Source organism: Rattus rattus, chromosome 1 (genome assembly GCF_011064425.1).
Source record: "Rattus rattus isolate New Zealand chromosome 1, Rrattus_CSIRO_v1, whole genome shotgun sequence".
NCBI classification, from domain to species: domain Eukaryota; kingdom Metazoa; phylum Chordata; class Mammalia; order Rodentia; family Muridae; genus Rattus; species Rattus rattus.
The window spans coordinates 155,137,453-155,158,572 of record NC_046154.1 but is presented as its reverse complement, the minus strand read 5'-3'; the positions used below and the strand labels follow the sequence as shown (position 1 = coordinate 155,158,572).

The 21,120-nt window shown below is 57.2% G+C and overlaps 1 protein-coding gene across 1 annotated transcript; it reads left to right on the top strand.

Annotated features, from left to right (window-relative positions):
* Positions 1 to 1,607: 1,607 nt before the first annotated feature.
* Positions 1,608 to 20,499, top strand: Hcn2 (hyperpolarization activated cyclic nucleotide gated potassium and sodium channel 2). Its single transcript, XM_032908655.1, is given in 11 exon segments — positions 1,608 to 1,647; positions 1,650 to 1,690; positions 1,693 to 1,735; positions 1,738 to 2,155; positions 9,726 to 10,149; positions 11,525 to 11,686; positions 14,003 to 14,221; positions 15,725 to 15,871; positions 18,563 to 18,803; positions 18,944 to 19,108; positions 19,817 to 20,499. Coding segments are annotated over 11 exon segments (2,583 nt in total).
* Positions 20,500 to 21,120: the final 621 nt, after the last annotated feature.

The following is a 21,120-nucleotide window of genomic DNA, read 5'->3' as shown; positions in this document are numbered from 1 at the left end:
CTGGCAGGGCAGGTCCTCTGACAGCCAGCCATGCTGCCTCCTCCCCTGCACTCAATCACAAGTCCTGGGGCTCTGGCGACCAGCCCGGCTGACATCTTCCCAGGGTGAACATGAAAGATCCCCCTTCATCTGGAACAGGCATGTGCCCTGGGGTGGGACACAATCTGACACTGTCAACTGTAATGTTCAAAAGTGGAAACCAGAGGGGTGCCAGGGGCAGCTCCGGAGTCCCCAGGGTCAGGGCAGCCCATCTGTGTCAGATGAGGACATGCAGCTGGCAAGGCACATCCAACACCATGGAACACCTACTGTGAGTAGGCAGAAGTCATAGCCCCATTCTTGTGACACTCAACCAATTGGATGTAGCTAATTCAGCATGAGGTCAGCCAGAAGGGTCCAAGAGAAGCTAAGAAAGATCTAAAGAGGTCTAGAGGGGATCCAGAAACACCCAGGAGAGTCTATAGGAGGTCGGAAAAATGTAAGGGTGAACTTAGGTTGGTCCAGGGAAATGGGTGCGGGCGGGGGGTGTCAGGAGACTCTAAGGATGCCCAGAAGGGACATAAGAAGGCCCCAAGAGTCCCCTGCATGAGAATTGTCTTGCCGCCAGTTCTCAGCCAGCCTTCCCCTGTATTGCTTCCCTTACCCCAACCTCCTGTCATAAAGTCCTCTGCACTCTTTGGTGAAGAAGGATGGGAATCTAAGTCAGACCTAGTGTCACCTGGTTCCAGCCTCACTATATAGCCTGAGGCCACAGCCTTAGGACACCCCCCAAGAGCCAATATCCCCGGAGCTGGGGTGAAGTGCAGATGCCTGAGTCAAGGGGGCAGGGAGTGTGGGGTGCGGGTATGTGTACAGAGGCAGAAGTCGGGCCAGGGTGCCCTGGGCACCTCTGAGGACTACCAAACCTGGGGTCCTCACTATGCTGAAGAACGCCTTTTGGGGGTGAACTCGCCAGAAGCCACAGGAGGTTCTATCTACCGTTTTTGTTGCCTGACTGTGCCTCAGTTTCCTCACAAGTAGGACTTGGACATGGGCTGAATTTAGAACCCAGAATGATCTCAGTCCTTCCCACAAATACTCATAGGTTTCTGCCTTGAAGGCGGTGAAAGCGGTAGAGCCAGGGATCTGGTGGCCTCCGAGAACACACTTTTATTATGGAATCTGCTACCTTGAGCGGAGAAAGGGGTTGGCACCGGCCGGGTGAGCGTCAGCGGTTGCCCTGCCCGCGGTGTCCTCGAGACCGCGGAGGAACCCCAGAGTGGACCAGGGCCTGATCTGCATCGTGTGCCAAGGCAGGGGCCGGCCCGCTGGGCTCTGTGACCTTGGGTTCGTCCTTGGCCTCAGTTTCCCCTGGGGAACCAAGCCTGAGCGCATCTCTGAGGTCTCAAGGGGCTGACTGACCTTGAGCCCGCCTGCTGGTCTGGGTCTCAGTTTCCCTCATCCATTCCTGCGTAGGGTGGGGGTGGCTCAGGTGGAGGCGGGGCTCCCGCCCCCGCCCCTCCCCCGCGAGCAGAGGCTCCACCCCCCGGCTCCGCCCTCCCTCGGGCTCGGCTGGCGGCGGCGGCGGCCGCTCCGCTCCGCTCCGCACTGCCCGGCGCCGCCTCGCTATGGATGCGCGCGGGGGCGGCGGGCGGCCGGGCGATAGTCCGGCGCGACCCCTGCGCCGGGGCCGCCGCCACCACCGCCGCCGCCCGCCCCCCTCAGCCTCAGCCACCACCCGCGCCACCCCCGAATCCCACGACCCCTCGCACCCGGAGTCGGCGGACGAGCCCGGCCCGCGCGCCCGGCTCTGCAGCCGCGACAGCTCCTGCACTCCTGGCGCGGCCAAGGGCGGCGCGAATGGCGAGTGCGGGCGCGGGGAGCCGCAGTGCAGCCCCGAGGGCCCCGCGCGCGGCCCCAAGGTTTCGTTCTCATGTCGCGGGGCGGCCTCGGGGCCCGCGGCGGCCGAGGAGGCGGGCAGCGAGGAGGCGGGCCCGGCGGGTGAGCCGCGCGGCAGCCAGGCCAGCTTCCTGCAGCGCCAATTCGGGGCGCTCCTGCAGCCGGGCGTCAACAAGTTCTCCCTGCGGATGTTTGGCAGCCAGAAGGCCGTGGAGCGCGAACAGGAACGCGTGAAGTCGGCGGGGGCCTGGATCATCCACCCCTACAGCGACTTCAGGTGCCGCCTCCGGGAGGGGCCCGTCCTTGGCGCGCCCGGGAGAGGGCGGGGCGCCACGTCCCGGATGGTGACCTCGGGGGTGGCATTTAGAGGCGCGGGGCCGAGGATGGGGGTAGTCCCCTCGCGGTGACCTCGGGCGCGCCCCGGACCCGCCCCTGAGGGACCCTGATGTGCAGAGGCTCCGCCCTTTTGGAGGCCTGGAGTGAGGGGTCCCTGGTGTTCCCCCTCCTGCGCGCCCTGGTTGCAGTGAGCCAGAGCCGCGGCCTCAGGGACAGGGTCTGAGCACATAAGGGTGGAGAGGACAAATAGAGGGGAACGTGGGCGCCCGTAGGCCGCGGAGCAGAAATGAGGGTGTAAGGATGGATAGAAAGGAGAAAGGAAGAAAAAGGAGGAGGAAGGAAAAGAAGGGAAGGAAGAAGGAAGGGCGCATGGGAAAGGACGCGCCCGGGAGGCCTCGGGGAGGGGGTTATTGGACTGGCGTCGCGCGTTCCCACGGTCTCCGCTTGCGCCCGAGGCGGGCGCGTTCCGAGTACCCACACATCCCGTGTGTGTGGATACGGACGTGGCCTGAGTTGGCTGCTGCGTGCAGCGATAGGCGCAGGCGTAGGGCCATGACCCGAGTGTTTGCGTCTGTCTCTCCTTTCCGGGAGAGCTTGTGATGTGATGCCCGATAGGGTCCTGGGGGGCGTGTGTCCGCGGATCCAGGGGAGGCGTGTCCCTAGAGGTGTGGCTGGTGGGTCTCTAGAAGTACTTGTTGGGATGCTGGCTGTGAGCGCGCGCGTGTCCCGGGTGGGTGTAGACCGGCGGGCCGTAAGGAGAGCTGCGTGCAGGGGATGCAGACTAATGTCCCGATCTGGGGTGACAGGGTGCAGATTTGAAGACAGGATGCTTCCCTATCCCGGTAAACTGTAGCTTGAAGTTTCAGGACCACGGACAGCTCCAGGACCTGGGGCGGCTCCTGCTGATCCCTTCTCCAGTGCTTGATAATTGAGCAACAGAAGCCCAGGAACAACCTCCCTGAGACTAGAATGCTACCTTTACCAAGAACCTAGATGTGAGGAAGATGCCGAGGGGTTAGGGCCAACAGGAATTGCCCTCGCATACTCTAGCCTGAGTGCCAAGCTCAGCGTTGCTCCACAGACTTCCAGGCTTGGGAACTGGACCCTGGGTCTTTCCTCTCTTCCCACCTGTGAAATGACACGAGCATAGAGGCGGGCTTGCCAAGGCTTCCTGGCTGACCATTGTGAATGGAGTGAAGTGCCAGCCAGCCAGAGAAAGGTGTCTAGGGTGGGGACAGACTGTCGGGGTTACTACCCTCCTACCCCAGCATCACCGTTATGCCCAGCTTACAGGTGGGGGACATAAGGCCATACTTAGGCTTGGGTTCTTGCCTACAGTAGTGACATGTAGCTGGTTTGGGGGTGCGTGGGAAGAAATTGAGCCTTGGGGCCTTGTGTATGCAGATGCCCGGGGAGGACCTTGTGGGTGCAGATGCCTGGGGGACCCTGTTCTTGCTGTGGTTGCCATAAGCCCTGAACTATGGAGAGGTTCACAGACTAAGAATCTTGCCTGGAAAACCAGAACAAACAGAAGGGGAATGAAGGTGTTGCTGGGGTTAGAGGAGACAGTGTGGCCATAAAATTTCAAAGCTGGTACATGGGGCATCCACTTTTCATGTCTGGGGACTTGTGCTCCTTCCAGGACTTTCTGATTAAGTGTTGACCAAGATGGGCTCCAGAGCCCCCAGAGGCTGTTGGAAACACCAAGTGTGCTAAGTGTTGACTGAGACATTGAGTGATTGGTTTGGGCTATCCTGGCATGAAGCCCAGGCCAGCGCTCTACTGATGAGCCCCAAACACCCTCAGCTCACTTTCTACTTTTGTTCTGAGATGGGATTTCACTAAGTTGCTCAGTGGCCTTGAACTGAGCGCCCTCCTGCCTCAGTGTCCTGGGATAACAGGTGTGCACCACTCAGCCCAACAATATTAACTGAACATTGGAGGAGGTGGAGGAGGAAGAGGAGGAGGAAGAGGAGGAGGAGGAGGAGGTGGAGGAGGAAGGGAGGAGGAAGAGGAGGAGGAGGAAGAGGAGGAGGAGGAGGAGGAGGAAGAGGAGGAGGAAGAGGAGGAGGAAGAGGGAAGAGGAGGAGGAAGAGGGAGGGGGAGGAGGAAGAAGAGGAGGGAGGAGGAGGAAGAGGGAGGAGAGGAGGAGGAAGAGGAGGAGGAGGAGGAGGAAGAGGAGGGGGGAGGAGGAGGAGGAGGAGGAGGAGGAGGAGGAGGAGGAAGAGGAGGAAGAGGAGGAGGAAGAGGAGGAGGAGGAGGAGGAGGAGGAGGAGGAGGAGGAGGAGGAGGAGGAGGAGGAGGAGGAGGAGGAGGAGGAGGAAGAGGAGGGGGAGGAGGAGGAGGAGGAAGAGGAGGAGGAGGAGGAGGAGGAGGAGGAGGAGGAGGAGGAGGAGGAAAAGGAGGAGGAGGGGGAGGAGAGGAAGAGGAAGGAGGAGGAGGAGGAAGAGGAGGAGGAGGAGGAGGAAGAAGAGGGAGAGGAGGAGGAGGGGGAGGAGGAAGAGGACCTTCATCCTGCCCTGGGAATAGGAAAAGCCATTGAAGTGGGAATATACACACACACACACACACACACACACACACACACACACACACACACATCTTTATGCAGAGTACTGGGCAGGGACCTCCCGTCCCTATCCAGGGGCTGAGTAACTCCCTCTGTTGGCTCTGACTTGATTCCCCAGTGGCTCAGTCCTGTGACTTGGCTGGCATGCCTGACATCCGGATGGGGCTTTGCTGGTTGGTGACTAGGGTACCGGCCCTCCCTGCCTAGGCAGGACGGGGAGGAGGAGTCATTAAAGGCACCAAAGGAGACAGTGCTGTGGGATGTCAGGGCCCTTGGGTGTCAGTTGCCTGCAGCACACAGTCCACAGGGACCTGGAGCAGCCAGGTCCTTAGCAGACTTACGTCCTAGAGTCCCCTAGGACTCAGTGCCTGGGGATAGCTTTAGGCCTCACTGCCTCAACTTCTCTGGATTCAAGGGGGTTGTGGTGTGGGGGAGGAGGCTGGTGTCCAATGTGTCTGGAAGGATCTTCTACCCTCCTACTTGATGGATAGAACTCTGTTCCAAAAATTATTAGTATTTCGGTCTTTATTCCATGTTTGGATTGTGTGGGGGGGGCAGAGGGCAGCATGTAGAGTCCGCTCTCTCTTATCTCATGGGTCCTAGGACCCAATCAGTTTGTCAGGTTTGGTGGCAGGCATTTTTATTCAGTGAGCTATCTCATTGCTCCCAGTTTTTTTCCTTAAAAAAAGTGTGGGTGGTAGTGGGACAGGGTCTCCTGAAGCTCAGGTTTGTCTTAATCTCACTCTAATGGAGGATGACCTTGAGCTCCAGATCCTCCTGAGTCCCAGGGAGTCAGGAATGATGGCCTGCCAAGCTCTGTTTCCATGTTGCTGGAATTGTGACCCAGGCTTTGCACATGTTAGGAGGGTGTGATATCCACTGACGTCCCAATTTTAGATCTCATTCTGTAGCTCAGACTGACCTCCCTCTTATGGCCATCCTCCTGCCCCATTCTCCCAAGTTCTAGGATCACCACCTCACCCATTTTCGTCCACTTCTCAGCATTATCTGTCCCTGAGAAGGTTCTGTGAGCTCTCATGGAGAAGCAAGCTTGAGGGGTCTAGGGGGAAGGTGTCCCAGGCCTGAATGTCTATGCTCAGGGTGGGAATCAGAGCAGTGGTGACACCTGGGGATCCCCTCAGACACCTACAGATGCAGCCCAGACCTGTGCATGCTGGTTCTGAGCCTGCCACATCCTCCCCACACCCGCTGGATGGCCAGGGATCAGTGTGAGGTCAGATATTGTGTCCTGCATATAAATCCCTGGAAATGCACCCCATACAAGGCCCTAGAATAAATCCTATTATCAGGGAGGGTGTGGGGTTTGGGCATGCGCCTGCCCAACTCTCGGTGCTGTGAAAGAACTCTTTGGGGAGGGGTTGAGACCAGGATGGCCAAGCTCCCTCTTCCTAGGACAACACTTCAGGGTTTCCAGTGGGATCCTTTTCCTCGCCCTGGCCTAGTCTGTCTCCAGTATACTCTCAGGTTCAGTATCAGATGCCCACACTCCCATTAGCCACCCTGACACTCCTGAGTGTCACTTGCCCAGCCTCGTATCTCCCATACCTGGGAAGCCGGTGTGCCGTGTGCACCACCTCTCCCCGAGGCCACCAGCCCTTGAATGCCACCTCCTCTGAGCAGCCTCCTTAACATTGTACCCAGGCCCATCTCCCACACCCTGGCAGCCAGCACAAATCCCACTTGATGGGCTTTTTCTCCTCAACCAACTCCCATAGGAGCCAGGGGTTGGGGAGCAGTGTGTACGTAGCCACCTACATTTTCTGGTCACTTCATGTCCCTGGTGCTTGGTGTACAATGAACTTTTATACGTGTCTGTACCTGGGACCGAAGCTGTTTTTGCACTGGGGTTCCAACCCTAATCCTGACACCTGCCCCGGGGACTCACTCAGTGGGCTCAGGCCTGATCCTCTGTCCAAGCCTGGTCTGTAATCCCTGACCTCCGGCCTCTAATCCGTCCAGCTTTGCTTGGATCTCTGATCCCAGAGGGCTTTGGGCACATCTTGGATCTGCCCGGAGAGATGTGGCTGTCATTGTTGGTCTATCGCGGCCTACCCATGGCTCCTAGGATCCTAACTGCTCCAAGTAGAGGCTGTGATCCATCCCAGAAGGGTCCAGCTAAGAACGGCAGGGTCTTTTCTGTTATCCATGGGCCTCAGAGCTGAGGAGATCTGCACAGCTGAGGAGGAACAAGGTTCATTTGGTGAGAGCTATCCAGAATTCACCTGTGGGTGGGAAGAGGGCTCAGACTGAGAGTCAGCAAGGGAGGCTTGTCTCCCGATGAATCTGCCCTCTGACCCCTGAGCTGGGTCCACAGCATGGTACTGAGAGTCCCAGATGTCCCTTAGGTCCCTGCTTAGAGCAGGGCAGATAAGGCCTAGAACCTCAGAGAAGGTGGGGACACTACACACGGATGCACAGCCTGGGAGAGAAATCAGAGCTGTGTCTGGTGCACCCACTGTCCCAGGTCTTGTCTCCTCAAGCTTAATGGCTGGAGGCTGGTGAGGGGAGGGAAGGGGATCTTTGCAGAGTCCTAGGATCCAGATGCGCCTGGCTTGTTTTCCCTTGGTGTGGGACTTCTGACCCCTCCCTTTCCATTCCTGACTATATCTATGGGGACCAGGTTGACTGGTAAGAATGAAGGCCAGAGACACTTGTGTAAGAGCAGGCAGCCCCTACCCCCAGCACCCAGCTAGGGCCACAAGGACAGCAGCCACCTGTTCCCTCTCCTCAGGCCCTGGCTGGGGGAGGGTGGGGAGGTGGGGGGTGTCCTGTGACCATGTGACCTGGAGATGCAATTGCTGAGAGAGGCTCTGGACTAGGCGACTGCGGGTAGAGAACAGGGCAGTCTGAGTCCTGGGCCCCACTTCCCTCTGGGCAAGCCTTGGGCTTCAGTTGGAAGTCTTCCTGGCCCTGACTACCCAGGAAGGGAAGAGAAGCTTGGGGTGGCTGCAGCCTAGAAAGAGATCCTGCTGTCGGTCTTCAGATTGATTCTAGGCCACTCTGATCCTTTCTAGGTCTCCCTCTCATCACCACTGAAAGTCCCACCCCCGTGCTTTCTAGACCCACCCTTGGTCGTTGCCAGCTTCCCACTGTCATGGGCGGTCGCTGTGTCCACCAGTGGTGGTTTCTAGTCTCTGCCGACCTCTTTCTCGATTGTTTCACTCAATGGCTGTTCTCCAAAGAGAAGCCATCCTCAGTCCAGAGAGAAAGAGGTTGGCCCAGACTCCATGGCGGATTCTGGGGACAGCAAGCAGTTCCCAGTGCCTATTGACGAACAGAACCTCTCGTCATGGTGCGAGCCACCCATGCTGTCTAGATCCATGCCCAGATTGAAAGTGGTTATTTATGGCTGAGAGATGCCCTGTGGTGCTCTTGAAGAGAAGTGGGGTTTGCTTCCTCCTCAGTGGGTTGGCTCACAACCTCCTGTAACTCCAGCTCCTGGGGAATCAGACGCCCTCTTCTGGCTTCTCGCACAAGCACAGGACCTCCTACCCCAGACTTACAAAAACACACATAATTTAGAAAGAAAAAAAAAAATCTTTAAATCTGGTGTTTGACTTCGCTCCTGAGGTTCGATGAACACCTCCCCAGCACCAGGCGATGCTATTCTGAGCTCTGGAGGTCTCGTCTCCACCAAGGGTGGTTGTGAGGGGCATTGCACATCGATAGACTCCCCAAAGGGCTTCACCCCATACGGGCTGGAGACAGAAGAGCTTGTCCAAGGTCACTCGTGCGTGGCAGGTGCCAGCACAGAGCTGGGCTGAGAAACACTGGGTGTTGCCAGCCGTTGGCTCTCACAGTCCGAGCTGCTGCGAATGCCCCAGTACAAATCACTTTTTAATTTTTTTCTCTCTTTTTTGGACTGTTTCCTTGAGCTCAGTTCTCTGAAGTGCCGGCTGCCCGCTGGGCATGGTGTTTATAACCGTGCCCATGAACTGCAGGCCAGCAGAAGGAGCCAGCTCCCTGGCAAGCCCTGAGACAGACGTCCGTCGGCTCCAAACACTGCACCTCTGTCACTCCTTTGAGCTGATTCCGGCCACTGCCCCAGCTTTCATGCTCTAGAAACAGTGGGCTCTGTGCCTATGGGGAGCCCCAAATTCCAGGAGGTGGTGACAGACCTCAGAGGATATGAGGGGGCTGAGACGGGGCCTCACTATGTAGCCCTGGCTGTTCTGGAACTTGCTTTTTAGACCAGGCTGGCCTTGAACTCATAGACAGCCATCTGCCTCCTCCCCTCAAGTGCTGGGGTGACATCTGTTTCCACTGTATCTGGTTCTCCAAAGTGTCTCTTGAGGTGACTAACTGTGCCCTACAAGAGCTGCGGCCTCACCATGATGTGAGTCCTGTGGGTCTTGGTGGAAAGGTGTGGCCAGTGGAAGCCCTGGCCCTGTACCCGCCCACCGTGGCTCTCAGCCTCCCACTGATGCCCAGTGTGCCACCTACCGGCTCCAGACACTCCCACTCTTTCTGAAAGCAGGACTCGTGCCAGGCACACTGTTCCTCTTTGGTCATGTGAAGTGTTTGGTCTATTTTGAACCTTCTCTGCGGTCTGGAGGTGCCTTCACGGCAAGGTCACACTGGGTCAGAGAGAGTGACCCTGGCTGCCTGGGGTCAGGAGGCTGCTTTGAGGAAGTCCAGTCCTTGTCGTGCAGCAAGATCTGGAGTCCTGGAGGCTGCTTTACGATCGGGGGTCCCAGAGAGAGACCACTTAGGGTTTGGGGCCCCAGAAAGAGACCCCCTTAGGGTTGGGGTCCTGGAGACGCCCTTAGGGTTAGAGCCCCAGAAAGAGATCACCTTAGGTTGGGGTTCCAGAGGGAAACCACCTTGGGGTGAGGGTCCCAGAGGGAGACCGCCCTGGGGTGAGGAAGAGGGCACCACTGACGCCAAGGCCAAGAGATGTGAGCGTCCTGCCTCTCCCCAGGTTCTACTGGGACTTCACCATGCTGTTGTTCATGGTGGGAAATCTCATCATCATCCCTGTGGGCATCACTTTCTTCAAGGACGAGACCACGGCGCCCTGGATCGTCTTCAACGTGGTCTCGGACACTTTCTTCCTCATGGACTTGGTGCTGAACTTCCGCACCGGCATTGTTATTGAGGACAACACGGAGATCATCCTGGACCCCGAAAAGATAAAGAAAAAGTACCTGCGTACGTGGTTCGTGGTAGACTTCGTGTCATCCATCCCGGTGGACTACATCTTCCTCATCGTGGAGAAGGGAATCGACTCCGAGGTCTACAAGACGGCCCGTGCACTACGCATCGTGCGTTTCACCAAGATCCTCAGTCTGCTGCGGTTGCTGCGGCTATCCCGGCTCATCCGATATATCCACCAATGGGAGGAGGTGAGGGGCGGGGAGAGGGCCAAGCGTACGCAGGACCCCAGCAACTTGGTCTTGGGTTCCTTGCATCTGGGCAGGATCAGGAATTGAAGCCGGGACCACCAGAGATGTGGAGTCCGAGGATGCTGGCACTGGGGTGTTGGCGGTGTTGGCCTTGACTGTGGACAGGGCAAAGGAGGCAGGAGCATGGTCACAAGGTGCTGTACTAAGTCTAGGGGTTGGAGATGAGGCCGTAAGTGTCAGGTGTTGGGAGTAGGAGTGAACCTCACGATCACGATTGGGTGGGGTCAAAGTCTATTCTGTGGGAAGAGCCAATGACCTGAGGATGGGACCTTGGTGTAGGTGTGGCCATGGCTTTAGGACCAGAGCTTTGACTTGGAGGGCCGATGAGAGACACCGGTGTGGGGCCCCATCACGAGAAACTGACCGGAGCTGTCGGACTAGGGTTGTAGCTGAGTCAAAACTACAGGGGAGAATCTCACGCTGGGGCAGGGCCAGAGCTGCGGTGTGGGGCTCTCATGGACGCCAGTCCTGTCAAGACAGGACTTTGGGTTGTGGGTGTGGCCAAGGCCATGAGAGGAACTAGGGCTAAGTAAGGCCTCTTATCGGGAACCAAGATGGGTTTCTTAGGGTAGAGTCAAAGCTGTAGAGTGGAGCCTTGAGTGCCACTAATGGGGGAGCTGTAAGGAGGTACTGGCAAAATTATTGGGCAGGACCCTAACTGTTAGAGCCCTAAGGGAAGTGGGGGAGGGGGTGCCCAGGCATGTCTGGGATAGCAGCCCATGGTGGGATCACAGGGAAATGTGGAAGGCCTGTACCGGGGGTGGGGGGTGGGGAATAGATGGGTGGATGCTCGTTATTAGATGGAGGATAAGGGACGGGGTGGGGGGACATCTCCCACGTGATTATAGGCTCAGAAGCAAGGCTGGAGGACAGATAATCTCGGGGGCCCCCATGGAACCCCTCCTACCTTATGGAGTCAGAGCTAAAACCTTCAGGATACCCGAATTTGGGGAGACAACCTCACCAAGTGTTACCATGCGCCTTCCTGTGCCCTGGAAAATGTGGTGAGGAAAGATCAGACTTCTCCAGTTACCTACTCCTGAATTCAAGATTCAGATTCAGCCCTGAATCTGTCCCATCCCTGCTTCTGGTGCCACTGAAGCTGGCAGGTGGGGACAGGACTTGGGCAGGATGGGGAAGGTCATCCGGCCAGGTCATGGGTGAGGCAGGCCGGGTGGAATTCAGAGCAGAAGCCACTAGGAAAGGGCACCAAGACTTCACTAGCCTTGGACAAAGGAGCACAGGATTTGGCAGGCAGCGGTTGGGGTAGACACTGGGGAGGGCCTGGGACTCTCACGGTCACGCCCCCTCTCAGATTTTCCACATGACCTACGACCTGGCAAGCGCGGTGATGCGCATCTGTAACCTGATCAGCATGATGCTGCTGCTCTGCCACTGGGACGGCTGCCTGCAGTTCCTGGTGCCCATGCTGCAAGACTTCCCCAGCGACTGCTGGGTGTCCATCAACAAAATGGTGGTAAGTGCTCCCTGGTGGGGGCCCACGCTCGCGAGTGCCCCCTGGCGCTTCAGGGAGAGCGCAGCTCCCACTGCCCTTGTGCCCTGTGGCTGTTAGCACTGCCTAAGGTCCTCTGTGGGCAGCAAAGCACCCACCTGCTATGATAGCTGATACCCACTAGCGCCCCCTAGTCGTCCGCCGGGGCCTTGTGAGCGCTTGCCCCTGTGCCCAATACTTGCCAGTGCCCCTTGGATCCTTCAGCCCACATGCCTTGGTATCTGAGCCTGCCAGCGTACCCCCGCCTCCTGAGGCAGCTCGGCCAGCGTACACGGGGTTTCCTGAGGCAGCTCAGCAGCCGTTTTCTATGTAACGCAGATAAACTACGCAGCGATTTTCTTACTCTAAAGACTGTTTTACTTTAAATTTTTTTTTTTTTATTTTAAAGCTGGACATGGTAGCACACCCCTTTAATCCCAGCACTTGGGAGGCAGAGGCAGGCAGATTTCTGTGTGTTTTAGGCCAGCCTGGTCTACAGAGCTAGTTCCAGGGCAGCCATGGCTACACAGAGAAATCCTGTCTTGAAAAACCAAACCAGAAGGAGGAAGAGGAGGAGGAGGAGAGGAGGAGGAGGAGGAGGAGGAGGAGGAGGAGGAGGGAGGAGGAGGAGGAGGAGGAGGAGGAGGAGGAAAAAAGTTTTATTTTAGATTTATTTCACTTTTGCATGTTTGTATGTTCACTCGTGGTGGGCAGAAGAGGGTATCCAATCCCCTGGAATTAGAGTTATGGATGTAGTTGCTGAGAACTGAACTGGGGTCTTCTTCAAAAGCAACAAGTACTCTTAACAACTGAGCTTTCGGGGTTGGGGATTTAGCTCAGTGGTAGAGCACTTGCCTAGCAAGCGCAAGGCCCTGGGTTCGGTCCCCAGCTCCGAAAAAAAGAAAAAAAAACTGAGCTTTCTCCCTAGTCCCCTTTGTTTATTTAAAAGGTTTCCTATTAGGTTTATTTACTGTTATTTTAAATTATGTGTGTGGATATGTGCACATGAGTGCAATGCCCTCAGAGGCCAGAAGAGGGCATCAGATGCCCCTGAAGCTGGAGTTAAAGGTGATTGTGAGCCACCATGTGGTTGGTGGGATTTGAACTCAGAACCTCTGGAAGAGCAGTCAGTGTTCCCACCTGCTAAGCCATCTCTCTAGTCACTTACATTTACAGTCATAATCTCATGTAGCCCAGGCTGGCCTCAGATTGCTAGGTAGCTGAGGATGATCTTGAACTCACCGTCATCTTACCTCCACCTCCAGCGTGCTGGGATGGCAGGTGTGCGCCTCCCCACCATCTCCCCGTTTTGGCTTTATGCAAATGCATTTAAGATAAAACAGCCTTCAAATGTTAAAAGTTGTTTCCACAAGCCTGAAGAAGAACTCCAGTTCCTGTTGTCCCCACGTCTGTATCACAGACAAATAAAGACGGTGTAGAGCCCAGGTACGAGCCGCCTCTGCCAGCTCTGAGAGATGCAGCTACGGAATGATAGCAAGTTCAAGGGTAGCATGGACGACGTAGCAAGTCTGTCTCAAAGTGGAAAGTAAAGAGAGGGTGGCTCAACAATACAGGCCAGCCTAGAAGCCCCCAGTGAGAGGCTGGGGGCGTGGTCAGGGTGGAGCCCCGCCTAGAATCCCCCAGTGAGGGGCTGAGGGCGCGGTCAGGGGTGGGGTCCCGCCTAGAATCCCCCCAATAGAAGTAGAAAACACCGCTCAGGGACAAGCACCTGCTTAGCATCCCTGAGGTTAGAATTGTGAAAGGGGGTGAGGGGCAGTCTTCAGGGAGGGTCGCAGCCCAGGCCAGGGACAAACAGAAGCTTGGTATGTGTCAGTCAGGACACAGCAGGCAGGCATCAATGGAGTCAGAAGCGGGGTAGGGAGAACCCACAAGCGCCCTTCCCAGGAGCCTGGCACAGCTGCCTCTACTGAGGAGCCCATTGTCCAGCCACGGCCTGCACAAGCGGTTCCATTTCCTACATGGGCCCAATGCCCCCCTCTTCTGACTGGGTCAACTGAGGACGTCTAAGGATGGGCCTCTCCCCTTCTGCCCTTTGGGTATCATCCCAATGTTCGAGGACCCTGGAACGGACACTCTCGACCTTGAAGCTGATTGGCCAGAATGCTGCCCCTTTGGGACTTAGTTTCCCCAGAAATGAAGTGAGCGGTGGCGTCTGGCTTGTCCCTGATGTACTGCCTTGGGTACCTCTGACCGTGGGGACCTAAGTCCTCTTAAGCGCTCGCAGGGGGGCGGGCAGGTAGGTTCCAGGGGCTCCCCCAATCGTGTCTGTTGACCTTGCAGAACCACTCGTGGAGCGAACTCTATTCGTTCGCGCTCTTCAAGGCCATGAGCCACATGCTCTGTATTGGCTACGGGCGGCAGGCTCCCGAGAGCATGACGGACATCTGGCTCACCATGCTCAGCATGATCGTGGGCGCCACCTGCTACGCTATGTTCATTGGGCACGCCACGGCGCTTATCCAGTCCCTGGACTCGTCACGGCGCCAGTACCAGGAGAAGGTCAGGAGAGAGGCGGCTTCTTAGGGCTGAGTCTGTGGAGGGGGAGCACCCCCTGGTTCTAAGGTTCCTGTAAGGGTTGAGGACAGAGTCAAAGGGGGGACCCAGGTGGGGGTAGATGAGGTGAGGGGTCAGGAGCCCGTGGGGTCAGAACCAACGAGACCAGTCCCTAGGGTCCAGCTGTGCATGTTCTCGGGTGTCAGTGTCGTGGGGGAGGTTGGGAAGCAGGGTGAACCTCTGGAGACAGTAGAGTTGCCAGCCGTTTCCGCCCGTTTTCTGCACAAGGAGTGCATCCTCAGGTCTGGGGACAGAGGCAGCTGCTCTGTGCCACACGGCAAGCAAAAGGGCAGGAACTTTGGCTTCAGCCACCTGCACCCTCGCTCTCTGCCATGGGTCTCAGCTCCCCACCCCCCACCAGTGCCAGCCGGGTCAGCCGGGCTCTGTGCCAGGTACCCGCGTCCGGAAGCCTCCGTCTCACACCCAAACATGAGCTGGTGCTGCCACCCACCCGCCGTCACGGGGTCCGCTGAGATAAGGGCAGCTGTGGCTTGGGCAGAAATGGGGCTGGGGCAGCCCTGGGGTACTGTGCTGGGGACAGCCTGGCACCCACACCCCAGCCCTGATAGGGAGGGGCTGGCTCTGTGTTGGTCCCCAGGTCCCAGGGGGCGGGGCTGCAGATGAAAGTCAACATGCACACTGATCTTGGCACTATATATAGCCAAGTCTCAGAAACATGAGCCGGACACCTAAGGTGCTCACAGAACGCTTTTTTTTTTTTTTCAGGACAGGGTTTCTCTGTAGCCCTGGCTGTCCCAGAACTCACTCTGTACACCAGGCTGTCTTTGAACTCAGAAAGATCCCCCTGCCTCTGCCTCCTGCCGCCACGGCTTGACTCCTAATACACGTTTTGATAGACATGTATCACAGAGCCTCTAACTCATTATACAACAGAGGGTGACTTTGAACTCCTGACCCTCCTGCTTAGTGACGGGGTTAAAGGTGTGCACACCATAGCTAATCTAGACTCAGGTTTAAACATAAACATAGCTGCTAGCTGGGTATGGTGTGTCAGGCACACAACAAAACATGAGGGTCTGGGGAGGAGACTGAGTGACTGCAGTGCTGGCCTAGCGTCCATGAAGACCTGGGTTCCACTCCAGCATCAGAAGCCTTTTGCAGGTTGGGGATTTAGCTCAGTGGTAGAGCGCTTGCCTAGCAACCGCAAGGCCCTGGGTTCGGTCCCCAGCTCTGAAAAAAAAAAAGAAAAAAAAAAAAAAGAAAAAAAAAGAAGCCTTTTGCAGTGGTACACGTCAGTTATCCCAGCACCTAGAGGCAGAGGCAGGATGGGAAGTGTAAGGTTATCCTTGGCTACTTGAAAGCCGGCCTGGGCTACGTGAAACCTTGTGTCAGGGGCCAGGCTGTGTAAAGCAGTGTGTCCCTGGGCTGGGTGGCATCGGGCTGGACCTGTCTCTGCACTGACCACTGATCCACTTTTTCTCCCTTCAGTACAAGCAAGTGGAGCAGTACATGTCCTTCCACAAACTGCCGGCTGACTTCCGCCAGAAGATCCACGATTACTATGAACACCGGTACCAGGGGAAGATGTTTGACGAGGACAGCATCCTGGGGGAACTCAACGGCCCACTTCGTGAGGTGAGGTGCCCACAGACAGCCACAGGACCTGGGGAGTCTCAGGCACACCCCAGCGTGCCGCACATGCAACCGTGCCCAGGGTCCGTGGACAAACTGATGGGGCACGTGTGGGACCCGGGGTCAGGTCTGGGTGTGTCTATTACTGGCCGTGTCTCCCGCGCCTCCCTGGCCATCACCTGCTCCCCTGTGAGCCTCAGACACAAAGCTATGGTCATGAAAGGCACATCTGTGCAGCCACGCTCCCTCCGAGAGCATGGGGGAGGGTCCTTCCTGTGTCTCCAGCCCCTTTCTTATTGCACATGTGTGGGTGCCTTGCTTGCATGTGTGTCTATGCACCAGGCATGAAACGTGGTGACTGTAGAGGCCAGAAGAGAATATTGGATCCCTGAAGCTGGAGTTACTGACAGTTGTGAATCCCCGTGTGGGTGCTAGGAATCGAACCGTCTCTCTAGCCCCGCTTTATTTGACACACATGTGTGTGTGTGTGTGTGTCTGTGTGTCCACAAGTGTGTGCGGGTGCTCACAGAGACCAGAAAGACAGTGTCTGCTCCATTAGAGCTGGACTTACATACACTGTGTGCCACCAGATATAGGACCCAAACCCTGTCTTAATGATTGAACAGCAAACACTGCTAACCCCTAAGCCCTGGCTTTAAATTCACACATGCGTGTGTCCAAGTGCACCTTGAGTTTTGCCCTTGAGAGGGCACTGTTCACCTTCTTTTAAGATTTATTTATTATTTATTTATTATATATGAGTACACTGTTGCTGTCTTCAGACTCACCAGAGGAGGGCATCAGAGGGCATCGGATCTCATTACAGATGGTTGTGAGCCACCATGTGGTTGCTGGGATTTGAACTCAGGACCTCTGGAAGAGCAGTCAGTGCTCTTAACCACTGAGCCATCTCTCCAGCCCACTGTCCACCTTCTTTTAGACAGAGTCTCTCTGTCCTGGAGCTCAGCCATTCATCGAGGGATCATGCCCCAGGGATCGTCTGTGCATTCCAAGGCCTGGGACGCCAAGCATACACTGGCGCCCTTGGCTTTTTAACATGTCTTTTTTTTTTTTTTTTTTCGGAGCTGGGGACCGAACTCAGGGCCTTGCGCTTGCTAGGCAAGCTCTCTACCACTGAGCTAAATCCCCAACCCCTTTTTAACATGTCTTGAGGATGCTTGCAGGGCTCACAAAATGCCCCTAAGGCTGGGCTTCATCTGTATAACCCTTCATTTCCAAATACAGTCCCATCCACAGGTTCTGGGGCTCTGTCAGCCAGGGAGGTGTGGCCAGCAATTGGGGGACAATGGTGTGGTGCTCTGGGCTGAGTGTAGAACACTGAAGAGAAGGCCTAATGTCTAGGGCCCAGGCAGAGGGCAGAGTCAGGGCAAAAGCCCCCGGGGTAGAATTACAGGAGGAGGCTGCCAGGACTGGGAGGCCAGGCACCTGTGCAGAGCCATGGGGGACTCAGGGCTTGGGGCCCAGGGCTGTGTGTGGACATCCCAGTTGGTAGCCTTTGGTTAATGGTCTTGGAGAAAGTCAACAGAATTAAACAGACTGTTAATCTCACTTGTCCTTTTGTAGATAATGTAGCTCACAGGCCTTAGCTGCATGAAGTACACAGGTTTGTAGAAGAGACATACATCTCCAATTCTATAACTGTATCACCAGCCCCAAGGAAACATTTCTTTTTAAAACATCTTTTTTTCATTTTACATCGAGTGATTTGCCTGAATGTCTGTCTCTGCCCCAATACCAGCATGCAGTACCAGCAGCAGCCAGAAGAGGGCATTGGACTCCCTGGGATTGGCGTTACAGATTCATCAGCCATGTGGCTGCTGAGAATTGAAACTAGGTCCTCTAGTTTCAAGAGTAGCCATCTCTCCCGCCGTTCTTTTCCATTTTTGAGACGTTTCATTCTACAGCACAGGGTGATTCATGGCAGTTCTCCTGCTTCAGCCTCCCAAGTGCAGTGGCTACCCAGCCTGGCTTGCATGATCACACTTTGTGTGTCCCTCTGACTCCCTTCTCCTTGGGAGGGTCGAGGAGGCTGGCCTCATTGTCCATGGGTTTCTTGTTGGGTTTTGCATATGCTTTTGGCAGTGACCTTGACTAGATTCAGCTGTTTAAAAACACAAGCATGGTGTACCCTGGCTGGGAACTGCATTGGGTAAATGAGGCAGAAAGAAAGGACACCCCATCTAAGAGGCCAGAGGTAGCATGTGGAGTGGAATTCTTTCTCTTTGGAGGTGAAGCTCATGTAGCTCAGGATGTCCTAGAATGTCACTAGATAGGTGGTGAGGGTGACCTTGAGGGTGATCCTCCTGCCTCCGCCTCCAGAGGACTGTGATGACAGGCTTGTATGACCTGGTTTATGCCATGCTGGGGACGGAACTCAGGGCATGCCAAGAAAGAGCTCTACGCACTGAGCTCTGGTCCTGCCATTAAGCCTTTGGGGTATTTTCTGTGGTCCTGTTTGCTATAACGGCTTTCTCCAATCCAGCGTCACTCACCCTATGGCGGTATAGGGACTCGGGACTTTTTCCTGTATGCCTTAAGCTCATTTCCCAGTCCTGCCTCCAGCGTCTGCCTAGGAAGTTAGATAGGGTCTGAGGGGCCACCAAGTAGCCCAGGGGAGAGTGAGGGTCTGAGTTACCAAGCCAGTGACTTCGCCACCCTCCCTTCCACCCACAGGAGATTGTGAACTTCAACTGCCGGAAGCTGGTGGCTTCCATGCCGTTGTTTGCCAATGCAGACCCCAACTTCGTCACAGCCATGCTGACAAAGCTCAAATTTGAGGTCTTCCAGCCTGGAGACTACATCATCCGAGAGGGGACCATCGGGAAGAAGATGTACTTCATCCAGCACGGGGTGGTGAGCGTGCTCACCAAGGGCAACAAAGAGATGAAGCTGTCAGATGGCTCCTATTTTGGGGGTGAGCCCCCTGCGGCAAGGCTGAGATCCGGATGGGGTGGGACTGTGGACAGCTCAGACCCGGGGAGGTTTGACCCAGCGTCGGGTGAGCTTTGAGCGTGGGCTGGGCAGGCTGCTGAGGCACCATCCTTGTTTTTACAGAGATCTGTCTGCTCACGAGGGGCCGGCGCACAGCCAGTGTGCGGGCTGACACCTACTGTCGCCTCTACTCACTGAGCGTGGACAACTTCAACGAGGTGCTGGAGGAGTACCCCATGATGCGGCGTGCCTTTGAGACCGTGGCCATTGACCGCCTGGACCGCATAGGTGAGCTACTGCCAGGCTGTCTAAGAGGGGTGGGGAAGGGGTTGGGGATTTAGCTCAGTGGTAGAGCGCTTGCCAAGGAAGCGCAAGGCCCTGGGTTCGGTCCCCAGCTCCGGAAAAAAAAAAAAAAAAAAGAGGGGTGGGGAAGTAGAGGCACGGCATGGAGTGTGCTCAGGGGTGCGCAGAGCAGGCAAAGCCTGGTGTGAAAAGCAAGCGGGGTCGGGAGGCCAGGAGCCAGAGGGCCAGAGTCCTGGGGCCTGCTGGGAACAGCGCAGGCTCAGTAAACCAGGCACATTAGGGGTGGGGGATATTCTAGGTTTGTGGGGCAACATCTGTAAGGAGGCTGGAGGCCTGTGTGAAGCATGTGGGGCAGGAGAGGTGGGGCCTTTGCTAATGACAGGGCATAGAGATCAGATGTAAAGACAGTGGCTCAATTCAGTGGGGCAGGATGGGTCAGAGGGCATGTGCCCGCACATACAGGCATCCTGTATATACAGAATATGCTGGATCCGCTTACGGATGGTGTTTACCTGCACCCGCTGTATACAGCAGGCTGTACACAGTAGGTGCTGCACTCAGTATGAGCTGTACACAGTAGGTGCTGCACTCGGTGTGAGTTGGCTGTGCATAGTAGGTGCCGCTCATGCTTACTGGGTAGGCAGGTGCCCAGGCGAGCGCAGACAGTCTAACCCCCTAACCTCGTGCCCATAGGCAAGAAGAACTCCATCTTGCTACACAAGGTTCAGCATGATCTCAGCTCGGGTGTGTTCAACAACCAGGAGAACGCCATCATCCAGGAGATTGTCAAATATGACCGTGAGATGGTGCAGCAGGCAGAGCTGGGCCAGCGTGTGGGGCTCTTCCCACCACCGCCACCACCGCAGGTCACGTCGGCCATCGCCACGCTGCAGCAGGCCGTGGCCATGAGCTTCTGCCCACAGGTGGCCCGCCCGCTCGTGGGGCCCCTGGCGCTAGGGTCCCCACGCCTCGTGCGCCGCGCGCCCCCAGGGCCTCTGCCTCCTGCAGCCTCACCAGGGCCACCCGCAGCGAGCCCCCCGGCTGCACCCTCGAGCCCTCGGGCACCGCGGACCTCACCCTACGGTGTGCCTGGCTCTCCGGCAACGCGTGTGGGGCCCGCATTGCCCGCACGCCGCCTGAGCCGCGCCTCGCGCCCACTGTCCGCCTCGCAGCCCTCGCTGCCCCACGGCGCGCCCGCGCCCAGCCCCGCGGCCTCTGCGCGCCCGGCCAGCAGCTCCACCCCGCGTCTGGGACCCGCACCCACCACCCGGACCGCGGCACCCAGTCCGGACCGCAGGGACTCAGCCTCGCCGGGCGCTGCCAGTGGCCTCGACCCACTGGACTCTGCGCGCTCGCGCCTCTCTTCCAACTTGTGACCCTTGCGCGCCGCCCCGCGGGCCGGGCGGGGCCGTCATCCACACCAAAGCCATGCCTCGCGCCGCCCGCCCGTGCCCGTGCAGAAGCCATAGAGGGACGTAGGTAGCTTAGGAGGCGGGCGGCCCTGCGCCCGGCTGTCCCCCCATCGCCCTGCGCCCACCCCATCGCCCCTGCCCCAGCGGCGGCCGCACGGGAGAGGGAGGGGTGCGATCACCTCGGTGCCTCAGCCCCAACCTGGGACGGGGACGGGGCGGCCCTGGCCGAGGACCTGGCTGTGCCCCGCATGTGCGGTGGCCTCCGAGGAAGAATATGGATCAAGTGCAATACTCGGCCCGCCGGCTTCCCGCTGCCCCCGGCAAGCTCACGCAATAACCAGCTCGCCCCTGCCCACGCGTCCGTGGTGACCTCCCTCGGGCACCCAGGGGCGGGCTTCACGGCCAAGCCGGCGTGGGGGTGAGGTTGGGTCCCCGCCGTCGCCATGAATGTACTGACGAGCCGAGGCAGCAGTGGCCCCCACGCCCCATTAACCCACAACCCCATTCCGCGCAATAAACGACAGCATTGGCGCCCAGCGCAGCGTGTCATTGCTTTGGTGGGTTTGTGTGTAGCCAGAAAGTGGG